General features: G+C 42.4%; 2 protein-coding genes across 5 annotated transcripts in view; one reads left to right on the top strand and one right to left on the bottom strand.

The window, feature by feature from the left end:
- Nucleotides 1-8,400, bottom strand: part of ARHGAP44 (Rho GTPase activating protein 44) — a 31,302-nt gene extending 22,902 nt beyond the window's left edge. For all 4 annotated transcript variants that reach the window (XM_053454128.1, XM_053454129.1, XM_053454131.1 and 1 more), the window contains exon 1: nucleotides 8,018-8,400. In XM_053454128.1, coding sequence (XP_053310103.1) covers nucleotides 8,018-8,070 — 53 coding nt within the window. In that variant the 5' untranslated portion in view covers nucleotides 8,071-8,400. The remainder of the gene's footprint in view (nucleotides 1-8,017) is intronic.
- Nucleotides 8,401-9,676: 1,276 nt separating this feature from the next.
- LOC128472088 (aquaporin-8-like) lies at nucleotides 9,677-12,380 on the top strand. The gene is made up of 5 exons (XM_053454152.1): nucleotides 9,677-10,040; nucleotides 10,519-10,645; nucleotides 10,975-11,186; nucleotides 11,608-11,742; nucleotides 11,967-12,380. Exons 1-5 carry the CDS (start codon nucleotides 9,772-9,774, stop codon nucleotides 12,007-12,009), a joined length of 786 nt encoding a protein of 261 aa, XP_053310127.1. The 5' UTR covers nucleotides 9,677-9,771; the 3' UTR covers nucleotides 12,010-12,380.
- The last annotated feature ends 1,688 nt before the right edge of the window (nucleotides 12,381-14,068 follow it).

Raw genomic sequence — 14,068 nt, 5'->3', positions numbered from 1 at the left:
TTCAAGGTAACTCATGTAAGAAAGCAGCAGCTGTAGGAGGGGAGGGCAGATTCCCCGGTGAATTCTAAGATAGATAGATAGATCCGCGGCATCTTAGGGTCAATACGTAGATTCTCGGGGTAAATCTAAGCATGAATGAGCATATTCTGAGAATAAATGGACAGAATGGACTGGTTCTCAGAGTTGTAGAGCTGACTCCATCATATTCCGCTGGTACCAGTACTGGGGAAATGGGATGGTGCTGAATGCCCAGTTGGTGAAAACACGCAAGTCACGTCAACGCAATGAGAGAGCCATGGCTACCTGGATCCTTGGATTTGTCTTGCCTTGGCATAAGTGATACGATAAGCGGTATCTATTCCACGTCTGCGCTGTTATACAGTCATATAGCATCAGATCTTATACGAAATACGTAATCCGAGGATTCATCGCAATTCCCAGCGGGCCGGCCTCTCCGCTTTGCAACCTTCAAGTGCTGCCTCAATGACATGCATACCTTCCAATCACCCCCTCCCCCAAAACATCAACCGAGACCAGCTTGAGCACATCGGGCTGTTCCAAATTATCTGGAGATTTACCGCGGGACGTGGACACATGAAACACCAAGAACCCGGCTCTGTATAATGTATTCAGGAACACAGCCTGCTGCTGAAGTTAACTCTGTCCCTTCCGGCGCTGAAAATGCGAACGACATCTTTTACCCCATGTTTCTTGTTTGACCCCGCTATATTTTTATTGTAAGCTCCGACTGTCGGATTTTCCTGTACCAGACCCCCAGAAATGATGTCATGGGCACATGGCATGGGTTCCCGGTGGTATGAGGGAATGTTAAGGTAACCGGGCAGCGACCCATCCCAGTGGGTAACTCTACCATAGCGGTGTATAGAGCTGCCTAAGAACCCAAGTAATCTATGGGGTCCCTGTTAAAAAAAATGGGGTCACCTATAAGGGCGTATAAGATCAGCCTGTGTAGGTTGTGTTATAAGAACATAATCCATTGGGTTCAAATCCTGGCCCTTAACAGTACTCGTTACTTATCGTCATATGTTTTAGGGCATCGCAATAATAATGATTTCTGTTCTGCTTGAAGGCTGCCAGGATACACCAGAAACACGCTGGCAAAAAGCCCCCTCTGAGCTGGCTGTGTGAGCGTCTCCGGGGGGGTCCTGCACCAAACGCAGAAGAATACACACAATATGTTATTATTTACGAGGAACCGTCGGTCTGTTGGTGTGGAAACCCTCACTGGTCTCACACTACACTTTTTACTAGAAATACCATTTTCTCGTAAAATATGAAAAGTTGACATTAAGAAGATGAAAACTTCACTTGGAGATTATAAGGAGGCTAGAATTTACCGTAAACCTTGGCTTGAAACAATGAGTCCACCGCTGTTATCGGGCTTTAAGATAAAGGTTCCCATTATATCACTAGATTGTAAGCTCGTTGCAACAATAATGTAAACTTGATCTCGCCGGGGCGGGATGAGATTGTAAGCTCACTGGGGTAGACTCTCCTTCTATATCACTAGAGTGTAAGCTCCTTGACACAGAATCTCCCATTATAACAGCAACTTATATAGACTTTATAGACATAAAAAGATTGGAAGCTCTTTGGGCAAGGATTTTTTGATGATATATATTTCATTTTATATCACTTGGATCACCATAAATGTTAAAAGGAGAAGGCGATTGCAGTCTGGCACGTGCTTGCCACGGGAATGGGGGTATTATATCTGCCATATGTTTAAATTGTGCCTCGGCGTGCTCGGGTCGGGTGCTATCAAATCAGTCCTAAGCATCCTCATTCCTGTCTCCATAGCGGCCATTATCAGCATCTCACTGCCTCCAGTACAGTATCCATGGAGACCAGAGGAGAGGGAGCGGTAGAGAGGGGTGGGGTGAGAAAGAGGGGATGGCAGCCTTGTGCACACAGAGAATGGAGAGGGGGAGAGGTTTTTGAGATTGTACAGAGATTGGTTAGAAGGTCATCTCAGGGGTAACGTTTGTATTCCAGTAGGTTTGGGGCGCGCGATCACCCAAGCAGCAGGTAACACACAGAACGTCACATCAACACAAGCCCAGCAGCACGTGATGACATCACACTGCTGGACGTGATGACATCACACTTTCTTGAACTGAAATGCGATGTCACCCAGCAAAGGTTTGGGATGGAGAAACCGAAAGAGACAGAAGGGATCACTGTGACATCATAGCGGGACAAGGATTACTGAAGGAATCTTCATTCACTAGATGATTTGCTCATAATGATTTGGTAATAATATTTACAAATTTAATAGAAAAAAAAGAAAGATAAAAAGGTATTAAACATATAATTTAAGAAGATTGTAGAAATTGCTCTTGTTCCAGAAAAAAAAACATTCTATCCATTTTGCCCTTGCGTGATCAGAATGGTAAATTGCCTGGTTCTGCCCCGTTTTGGATGTTTATAATTTATTTAATCAGTGTTTGCAGACATGCAGCATGGAAATGGGCACAAGGTCAAATCTACATAATTAACGCAGTGATATTAACACATTCAGATTCCGATCCCCCCCCTGCGCACGCACGCACATACATCCTCTGTGATGTTCTCTCCCCAGCTGATGCTGGAATTCTGACTCAGAGAATTTCAGAATCAGACAGAAGAAAAAAGTGTAACGTTCAAAATTTTATTGGACAAGCATTTCAGAGCAGAGGATACAGAGAGGAAATGGGAGTTTTTATTTCTCCCCGGGGGAAATAAAATCCTTAGTCATCCGAGAAAGAATTCAGCCTCTCTTGACATTCCTGCATTTTTTGGTTTCCTTGCCATACGACGATACTAAAGATTTGGGGTAAATTTGGCGAAGTAAGCAAAAGCTTCCCCGTAAACAAGTCAACTGGTAATGATCTAGAACGATCTAGAACGTGGACTAAATGCACAGACAATCTCTCCCACTTTGTTCAAATTAAAGTGCAATGCATTTTAGGGCAAGAATAGCTGGAAATAGCAGAAAATATGAATATTATAAAACCGCAAATGATCTGGGACCTGCCGGGAAAATAGCCGTTTTTATTAAATGACGTCAACCACAAACTATAGCGATATTATCGGTGTTTGAACAGATCGAGGAGATAATGGCCATCAAAATACCAGAATTTCCAGGAAATCAGAGAAACCGCATCACTGAATTTCTTGAAAGCCATCAGCTATGCGGTGTAAGACATACATATATGAGGAGGAAAAACTATACTTAAAAAAGCATCAAATTAGTGGATTTTTTGTAAAACAAGTTACTTGATTCTGCACGTCAACCGTACATTTTTATGAAATATACTACATAATGTTTCATAGAAGAATTGGCCTTCAGATCGGCCCTATTCGGCCCACCTCGCCCGTTTCTCCTGCTGTAAAGACTCAAACCTTAATCAGTCGTTGGTCTCGTCTTAGATTCAGGAGCCAAATGCCCATCCCATGCGTGTTTAATACCCTCACTGTATTACCCTCTACCACCTCTGCTGGGAGGCTGTTCCGCCTATTTACCACCCTCTCAGTAGCCTTTCAAATTAGTCTTGGCCTCCTTTCTGTATATACGCAAAGACGGGTCTTGGGAATTATTATCTATGGTTCAATGTCTGGCAACTCAACCCCATGTGAATAAATCCCACCAATAGCGAGAAGATATCTGAACGTATACTGGTGGCTCTTGCTGTTTCTTGGAAGTTTGAAGGAAGGGGAAGAACATCTTAAATTCATCAGTCAACATCTTCGGTGGATACAGAAGTCACAGCATTTATCCGATGTGACACATTTGCTTTCCAAAATACTATTATGTGAATAGTAAACATTATCCAACAATAAACAAACATACAACAAAATAACTAAATAAGTTACAGACGATGCGTAATTCTACAAACCCCAGAATAATAAAGATTTCTCCCCCCTTGTATTCAAAGGGCTGTAGATTTTATTTTCCATATTTTGGATTTATTTTATGTATTTTCTGGTTGGAAATGATTTGGGGTTTGGCATTTTCTTCTGCGCCTATAATATAATATTTACCAGCCTCTGGAATCTGATCCTCATAAGACAAAAAAAAACCAGCCGGGATAGAGTTTCCACCATATTATGGAACTCAAACCCGTGAATTGTATTGTGTTGCTCTGCAATAATGGGAAAGTAATGGAAGCGATCGTGTCCATTGTCTAAATGTGCAAACGGAGGAACTTTGTGAAATTCTGTATTTTGAAGTCTTCGGGGGGAAATGCCCGGGGACAGATTGTGTCTGACACAGAGGGGTTCATCAAGGACAAGTGCAAGAGCCCCAAAAATCCTCATGATATAAACATTGCGATGTTAATGGGACAGGCTGGTGTCCCAGGCAGCCTTTCTCTGGATGAATATATATTAAAGTACTTTTTGAGTACTTTACTACACATGTGTGCGTGTGTGTGTTGCTGTATGGTCATAGAGTGTGTGTGTGTGTGTTGCTGTATGGTCATAGAGTGTGTGTGTGTTGCTGTATGGTCATAGAGTGTGTGTGTGTGTTGCTGTATGGTCATAGAGTGTGTGTGTGTGTTGCTGTATGGTCAGAGTATATGCGTGTGCGCACATGGTATTGGTGTGAGTGCTACTGTATGGTGTTGGCATGTGTGTGTCTGTTACTGTATGATGTAAAGAGTATGTGTCAGTATACAGTGTGAGCATGAGTGTGTGTGTCATCATATGGTGTTAGCATGTGTGTATAGTAGCATGTGTATGTGTGTATGGTGTTTGTGAGTCAGAGGTGATCTCCCTTGTAAGCATCCCATTGTGTGGCAGAACTCCGGGGGGCTTAATGACCCGAGAGGGCGATCTGCCCTCCGGTTTTGTACCAGGGGGACTGTCGCCCTAGGCCTGGGCCTAGTCCAGAATACGGCACTGTGTGTATGTGAGTGTGTTACTGTATGCTGTTAGGGTGAGTGGGTGCTAGAATACATGTCTGTTAGTTACGGGGGGATACCAAAGAAAAACTGCACCCAGAGAAGACTAACTGAAGGCACAGATGGTGTAAGAAGGAGACGAAACATGAAAGATTCTAGCTTGAAAAGCTAATAAACCTTCGCAGATCTCTTATTCTGTTCTTTGTGTCTGAAGGTTAAGTTGTATAAAACCAACCCAAAAGACTTTAAGAACCAGTTTCTATGGTAACAACCTATCAGTGCCTGCTTTTGTGTCTTATGACAATTACATTGCTCCTGGTAAAAAAAATATAATGAAGACACAATTTTTCGAGAATTAAGTATTATTTCTAGGAATTGTTTAGACATTTGGCTGTGCCAGAGGTGATGTCTGTAATGTTGCATTTATATATATAAAGGTTTTGCGTTCTGAAGCAGCAAATAACATAACAACAAGACGAAACAACAGGGCCCTGATCAGATGAGCTTACAATCTAGCTTTCTGAAATAACTCCGTGGGCTTTAAATAACAAAAACAATCAACAAATATTGCAACACAGTATGGACTCTTCGCGCTACAATAAATAGAACATTTTTTTTTTTTGGCTACTCTCCCGGAGGGTTGAAGACATGATTTATGTTCCCTGCCCTCTTGGTTTGGGTACTGGAAGCAGAGGAAGTTTAAAATTAATGGGACCTTTCCTTAGAACAACAAATAAAAAAAATACTATACACTGCTTCCCAGGCAGCTCAGATAGGCTCCTAACACATATACTATAAAAAAACGCAAGTTTCACGGGGTCAATGGTTTTCTTTTTATAAAGTTTGGTCCACTGCTTACGTTGCAGGCAATGCAGCCACCTCTCAGCCCATGCTTCGGAATGGCGTGAAGGCAATCTCTGAAGAATACGGTTGGCTACATTATAACCCAATATTGTTACAATGAGATATGGAGTCATACGTGTATCCACATGTGCCACTCCTATTGGGTCTAATGGCCGAGATGACCCAAGAATAAGTCCAAGGGGATCATTTTCCATTTGGGGCATTTATGAAACAGTTTGAAGGACTAATGTGGCCATTCTCATTGGGGAATTCTGACTTTAATGCTCAAAGTCAATGAACCAGATTTGGGTCACACCTGAAGTTGGGGTGTCACTCAGGAAATGGTAAATTGACCCCACAAATCCTGTCACCCACACATAAACGCTTGCGTGTTTAGATGTGTCTTTACCTGGATGGGATTTCCTTCTCCTCTCCATCTCTGCTTTGACTGCTCTCTCATAGTTTTAATAACCCCACCGATCCTCATGGATAGCGAGTTAATTGGTTTGAAGTTAAATGGCCTGATTTTGGAAAAATGTTATAGTTCTCCTTTCCTCCGGCGGTCAGTCCCGGAATATGTCACCTGCCCCTCTTTTTAACATGTGGTTAGTAGCGTGTTAATGTATAGCGGTGCAATTCTCACTGAGACGCTGTGCGCGGTAAATCCAGATCCCTAAACAACCAGCTCCCCGATGACCCAAACTATATATATATATATATTAAAGCAATGCACATCGCCATGGCGGATCTTACACAGCAATAGAAGAGTTCCTGGGCTACACATTTCTCCTTCGTTGACCAGCCTTGAAAGCTGGCAAGAGATTATAGGACTTGTAGTCTTTTCAGGTAGATAGCAGGCCATGACAATTGTGCTGCAATAGCACACAGGGCCCCTGCTGGCCCTTGGGGTAACAGTAGGCTTCCTGCTCCAACCTTTAGGTCCAACAGTGGTTAAGTGGACCACCATGGTTGCTGAATAGCATCTTTAGAGCAGAAATAAGAAATGGTGCTTTATGCCACAATCAAACGGAGAGGTATTGTGGCTGCCCATTGAGCACAAGGGATTTCCAGCTCTGGAACCCAGCTCGTCTGCCCCTATTCTGTACCCGCTACTGCCGATAACGCAGGGCTATTGTGGGGCGAAAAAAGATGCAATTATCCACAGGCCGCATGGCCGAACTGCCACAACGTGCTGCATCACCTTGTGCAGGAATCCAGCAAAGCCTACAGAAGCCACACGAGACGATAAGGGCATCGTGCCCTGTGCTGCTGTCTGCATTATTATTTATTCATCTCTATATCGCCAACATATTCCACTGCACTGCACAATACAGAGTGACGCACTGTTTATATTTACAAAACTGCGGGCATGCAAAGGTCAATATTCGAGTCATTCATTTAAAAGGTGCCAACGCATTCTGGAACGCAGTCATTCCCTTTACATGGAGCATCATTTCGATCAATCGCCCCTAATGCTCTAATGGAAGCTGTAGTGGGAGAGACGTTTTGGGCAGATAGCATAGTGCAAGATGATCAAGTTACAGAAAAATAACGAAAAGACCTTCTGGCAAAAGAGACCTTCCCAATCGTTAACCATTTATGTGCTGTGTGACACATCATCACATGGGGATTTTACACACGTTTTATTACCAATTGTCCGTGTCACCGAGCTCTACCCTGCATGCACGGATGATGCAAGATGCCACGCCAGTGGTGGGGCTTTGACACCTCCAGCCAGACCCCACAGGAGCCCTGACAGAAGGGAGGGGACTCCTGCTGTCACCCACCCTGTCCATGTCACCATCGCATGCAAGATCCCTGCAGCAAACTGCATCCTCCATTCACTGACATCCCCTCTAACACCGGCTCTTACAGCTCACAAAACCCCCCATACATTATGCAGGCAGACATGGACATGCAACCTATGAAATACATTAAAAGGGCGCAAGACCCTCTGTGGCTCCCCAAGATCATTTAACCTGCATCATGCCAGTGAGCTGCAAACAGCAATGCTGACACATCTCTAGCATGTCTTCCACCCAAGCCCATCATTGGTAAATACCATGTACATCATATCTGCAATATCATGCATGCATCACAGCAGCTAGCAACACATGCATTACAATGCAACATGCCACAACTGAATGCCCCCACCGGCTTGCATCCTTCCAGGTAATACCACCAGCTGGGACGTACAGCCCCCCACAATAAAGAATAAGCCCTAAAGGTGACAATGGCCAAAAGCCCCATCATACCCAGAGACCCCTTACCTTCCCACGGTCTGATTGGCCAGCTGCCTCATCCGATTAAATTGCTTCTTCATCTTTGCACCAGATCAAGACAAAATATTTTATAATATCTTCTGGATGTGTAGAGCAGCCACACAATAAATAAATAAATAGACCCTCCCCCCGGGGTAGCAGAAGATTACATGCCCCCTGTTATAGAGGAGCTGCAGCACAGAGCATCTTCCAATGCAGAACTGTTGCCAGGGTGCCCTTTAAATCCATGGGTGATGCTTTGGGGTGCCCTGGGTGCCCTCTCTGTAAACACCCACTGCCGTTTTATTATTGCTCCTCTTTATTGCATGGTCCAGGCTCTGCCAGATCCACCCCTCCCTTTGTGGACCATCAGATCTGATCGGGAATCCTGGGCAGCAGCTCTCGCACTGCAGGCTGGACAGCAGACTCGGAGTGCGCAGGCGCGGCCTGCCGCGAGGTGTGCCGGGAGTTGTAGTTTTCATTCTGTTCTGAGCCTTTGTAAGGGCTGGTTGGGGGTGCCCAGGGAAGGAGGGACAATGTAGGGCCAGTAGGTAGATGGGCATTATCTTTGGAGTATTATCTTTTGGATCTGCCAAAATGCAACAAGGGGTCAAATAATACAAAATATCAAAATAAATGGGGCTAGTTTCTTACCTTTCTCTGAATAAACTATAAATTCCCAATATTTATTGATGCCCATGGGGCACACACCTGCCACCTCCTCTTAATACACAGTTAACAGGGCACAAACCTTACTCTCTTTCTGAAGATTTTGTGGGATGTTATTTGAGGGACAGGAGGAATGATTTCCTAAAGGTTTTGTGTGTTTTTCAAAATTTTAATTTTTTGGAAAAAACTTAAGGTCTAAATATTTTCAGGTTTTCTGCTAAATAGTCTCTCCCAGGTATCATCCAAAGCAGGCATCCAATACCACTTTTCTTTGGGGGGCAGGAAGAATGATTTCCTTGTGTGTTTTTAAATTTTTTCTTTTTTTGGAAAAGGTCCGCCGTCTAAATTTTTCAGCTAAATAGTCTCTCCCAGGTATCTTCCAAAGCAGGCCTCTAATACCACTTTTTTCAAAGGGGATGATATTTTGGGGGTAGGAAGAATGATTTCCTGTAGCATACCGTATATTTAATGCAAAAAGTAGCCATATGCGTCATGGCGTTATCATATAACGGTGACATGCATTTTATCCATCTCCCGAAATGAAAGGATCTCAGATTAGACAAGTTCAATGCTCATCTGTTATCTTCTTAGCTGACTCTTCAAATAGATGTTAGTCCTCTTTTGCAGGTCACGGGCTGTCCTTGGGTTTGTTGGCCCCAAAAGCCAGCATACAAATCTGAACTTTGTCAGTTTGCTGCATTTCAGTTCCAGAGCAGTGATGACCAGAACTAAGCATATCTCGATCTGAGGACCGGGAGACTAACCAAATCGGGGAAAAAAGTAAGTAAAGAGGTTGGCTTTATAAATGCTTTCCTATAAGGGGTGACAATGTTGGGATCCAGGGAGTATCATGGTTTTGGTATGATCGAGTAGTAATCAAAATTGTAGACATGTATTTATGATACCCAGTTTCACATTTAACATAGTCCTATATATAATAACACCTGAGACTCTTTGCTGCATACATAATCTGAAATAGTGTGCTCTATTTTGAGAAATGGTTAAATATATTTGATACCTTCTTTAATATATTTTTTGCGTATTCTCCAGGTTGGGCATACCAGCTCAAATTGTAGGGTTAGGGGCAACCCTCTATGGCCAAATCTGATAAGGATATATTTGAGACAGAGCTGCGAGATATGAGCTCGACATCCAGAGAGGTCCTCGGTGGCCAGAAGCATGAGCCCAACGTCCTGGAGAAGTTTGTCCAGCCTTGCTTGGTGGAGCTGCTTGGGAGCACCTTATTCTTCTCCATAGGATGTCTATCTGTGCTTATAAACCCAGAAGGTGCCGGACCCCTGATACCTGCACTTGCACACGGGCTCACGCTGGCATCGCTAATCTCTGTCCTCGGCAATGTAAGGTAAGGGGTGACATTTTTAATGATCTTTTAACAACCATATTTTTTGTAATTGTTAAACTGTTTTAATGGTATTATGGTTGTTTAACAAATAAATGTAAGATTTTCAGCCTAATTATTATCATTACGAAATTTACGGCACATTTAAAATTAGCCTACTCTACGGAAAAAAAGTTCTGTATCCAAAAGATTTGCGAGTTTACAAAGTGATCAAACAGCGAAGAAGGTCAGGTGCATGCTACAAAATGTTTCGGGACATCAAGAGTTCAAAGTACAAGAGGAAAAGTTATAGAAATAGTATTTGATCATTAAAAGGTGTTGAACCAAATATTGTCAGGAGTAGGTGGATATGGACCGTTTGTCAGGCTCTTCTTTTTTGCATGCTGATTAAATTTATGATGGAATGGGAGTATTACCTATAGAGTATTACCTATAGAATGTGTGATTCAGATGACCACAGCTAGTGCTATTGACTTTCCAGTGGTGGACATTTCAACCCGGCCGTTACTCTAGCCGTGGTAATCTCTGGCGGCCTGACTCCTATACTGATTTTACCCTACTGGATCTGCCAGCTGTCCGGAGGAATGCTAGGGGCCCTGCTGGCAAGAGTAAGCATAACACCACATACATCTGAATGAACTAAGTAGTTAATAATGTTATTATACCGGAGCACTTGAAAAAGACCTAGCAAGACTCAAATGTTCCCATCATGGGTAGGAAACTTATGTCTGATGTAAAATCAGCAAAGACACAACTCTATTAAGCTCAACTTCTCCAGATTCCGAAAAATAGCATCACCCTATTCTCCCATTTTGCACATCATTTCTACCCTTGCTGTATCTAAGTCTTCTTAGTTTAGATCATCAAATACCAAGGGCAGATAATGCCGTAATATTAACCCAGGACATTTCATTTTCTTCTTGTTTTCATTTTTCAGGGACTGGCAGACGAGGCTTTGTTTTTGAATCGGACGGGGGCGGCCTGTATTGTCCACAGTGGAACCTCTGTTGGGAAAGCAGTGGGAGTGGAAATAGTCCTGAGTTTTTTCTTGATCTTCACTGTGTTGATGGGAGCCTTGGGTGACCGATCCAAAACTCAACTTGCTCCGTACTCTGTGGCTTTCACTGTTGTGGCGGGAATTTTAACAGGGTGAGGGCCTGAAGTTACTCTTTGCAACAGGAGCTTGTAACCCGGTGGTGCAAACAAGTTTTACTAATATGAGTCTACTGTGATATAGTCAATATTTATCATGGTCAGGTGCCTTGGGGTGCTTCACAATTGGCCTTATGAAAGCTACTCTATATACCAGGCTAACTAACACCTAATGCAACAGTGCCCTCTACTGATACTTCTAAGTGAAACCCTAAAACATCGCAGCAACTTGAAGGATACCTCTTGAGGCACATGAGCCTTGTAATTCTACTACACCTATCTCAAAGTGATGGTGGGTTGGGTCAAAACAAGAGTCAGTTCTTGGGTCCAGAGTGATGAGGTTGTTAACGTCACATTGATGGTAAGGAGAGGATGTGTTGTATCCTAAAGAGCGACGTGTTGTCTTGGTACTTTGCAGAGGTTCAATATCAGGCTCCTGTCTCAACCCAGCTCGAGCGCTGGGCCCCGCCGTGGTCAGCGGTTACTGGGATTATCACTGGGTGTACTGGGTTGGCCCTATTGCCGGGGCCCTCATCGTGTCTATTATATACAGGTAGGAGATCTTCTACACATGAATATTTCTAAAGGCTTTTTAAAAACATTATTACTTTCGGTCCAGTATATATCTGTGTTTATGCGGACAGATAAAAACATTACCGGAGATCATAAAATCATATTGCGAAGAATAGTTATGAATCGTACTTTTACCGAGTAAAGCATATTGTTGTAAAATTACAATTGGATCCAAAAATGTATATTTGTTCGTTTTGTTTTTAGGTTTCTGTTGGCTGGAAGGTCTCATAGATTATTCTTCAAATAACCAATTTAGAATCAAATTAAAAGGTCCACGTTTACCGATCTGTAAGCAGCAAACGTGGGCATTTTGCTCTGGAGAAGAGAAATTCACACCGGTCCTCACATCCTATGGATTTTACGACTTTATTTAAGTTTTAAGGTACTCGGACATCGATCCTCATTTCTTTTTTAATAATTTACCTTTTTTATCGACCAGTTCCCCTATTCCATATCTCTGGTATGCGGCATTTCCGGAAGTGATATTTTAAGAGCTCCGCTGTAATGAGTTACTTTCCTACACGACTCTTCCCTTGTGTTACAAAAACCAATTCCGAACATGTGATAAAGTGGGACGATTTTATTATTATTATGTAATAAATCCCACGCAGTATTGTCCGTCTGTCTTCTGTTCATTTTCAAATTGCTGCCATTATAAAAAAACATCGTAAGAAGCGTGCGGGGGAGGATTTATCACCGTGAGTCACTGGCAGGTAGACGGCAAAATCATGCTTACGGCTCAGTTTTCTGTCCTCTCTTTGCAAAGGGTACAAATGATGCAAGAATATTTATGTATGAAGTAATCTTCTGCAATCAGCTTGAAAGCTAATGTTTCCATTGACACGTATAGCCAACGACATTCTTAAACATTAATGTCTCCTAAGAAAAAAGTCGCGGGTAGGAAACAAGAAACTGTTTTTTTTCGATAAAAGGAACTCAATTAATCGCTCATGATTTTATTGTTGTTGTGCTGCACCCACCACCTCTGTGGGGAGGCTGCACCATGCACTTACAGCTTCTTTTATAAAAAAAACCCCAAAATCTTAATTACCTCTAAATCACCCTCACTTTAGGATATGTCCTACATATTAGAAATATGCCAGTGTGCAATGTGTGTGTATGCAGTGTATTTTGTAGTATCACTTGTTTAAGGTGTGTATTGATTCCATGAGCACTATAATAGCTGCTGAAGCGCCACTTAATATGGACTCCATCCTTGGGACCAAAGAATTGTATTAACAGCTAAAGCAATCTTGCTGTTTGGTTCATCTTCTACATATAATCTAAAGTGCTAACTGACTAACACCCACCACCCTGACCCCCAAAACACACCATAACCCGGGGCCCATCCGTGCCCAACAGGAAATCAGCTATGATATCAAATCTATCACACTTACTCCTGCTGACATCATTGTGAAGGTCCGACTTCCAACCTCAAGATTAGATACTGTTACTCTGCCTGCATGAGGAGATCTTTGTAATAAAACTTTTTTTTATTGAAACAGTAACTGATTAATTAATTACAGGCTCTCTGAAGACCAAGCCTTTCAAGTGAAGGTACTGGTAATTGAGCTTATAGTAAGGGTTTTTCTGAAATAGTATCTTAAGCTCAAAGATACGGATAGACTGAAATAATTTTGAAATTTTTAGTTTTACTACCCTACCCCATATAAGCACGGAAGAATGATATGTCCCTCATTTATCATATAATGTATTAAATAGATTTTTTTTCTGATTTTTTGTATGAAATTGTGAGGCAGCAGCCCCTCTTACTGTTGGAGTTGGTGTACTGCCGCCCTGCACAGTTTAACACCTCGTGGATTATTTACAAAGTTCCCTCACCTTTTTAATAACGTGTATTATTGGAAGTTGGTTATACTGTGGTCTTTGAGCTATTAGAGCTACTAGTTAGTGTAAGCTAGTGTTTATCTTAGTTAGTGTTCTGAAAAAAGACTGCAAGAAAGAAATGGCTTATATATATATATATATATAAAGAGCCCCTTCTTACAGCGATCTTATGAGGATCTGCATGACTATTCCTCATTATTAGGTTGCTGATTGGTAAAGGGAGAGAACGTCACGCAGTAAATTGATTAGATAATGCTGACTCTGCCACGGGCTGCTTCCGTGAGGTTAAGGTTAGTTAACTTATAGCAAAAGATTTGATAACCCCCTTGAGTTAATGCCAGGGATAGACTATACAATCACAAGAACTGGACCCTCTTCTCCTTCTATACCAGTATATGTGAGTTATTGTCAACTTGTACATTATCAAATTCAATGTCGCTCTTCATTTTCACTGCCCC

This window comes from Spea bombifrons, chromosome 13 (assembly GCF_027358695.1).
Source record: "Spea bombifrons isolate aSpeBom1 chromosome 13, aSpeBom1.2.pri, whole genome shotgun sequence".
Lineage (NCBI taxonomy): Eukaryota > Metazoa > Chordata > Amphibia > Anura > Pelobatidae > Spea > Spea bombifrons.
Note: the sequence above shows the minus strand (reverse complement) of the source record. Positions and strands in the feature narration are given on the sequence as shown.

What these genes read in the sequence shown, in the direction of transcription:
- LOC128472088 (XM_053454152.1), top strand. Translation starts at nt 9,772, where the DNA reads ATGGCCAAATCTGATAAGGATATATTTGAGACAGAGCTGCGAGATATG. An exon ending in TCTGTCCTCGGCAATGTAAG is followed by an intron (nt 10,041 to 10,518) that starts GTAAGGGGTGAC and finishes TTGACTTTCCAG; the next exon opens with TGGTGGACATTTCAACCCGG. An exon ending in GTGGCGGGAATTTTAACAGG is followed by an intron (nt 11,187 to 11,607) that starts GTGAGGGCCTGA and finishes GGTACTTTGCAG; the next exon opens with AGGTTCAATATCAGGCTCCT.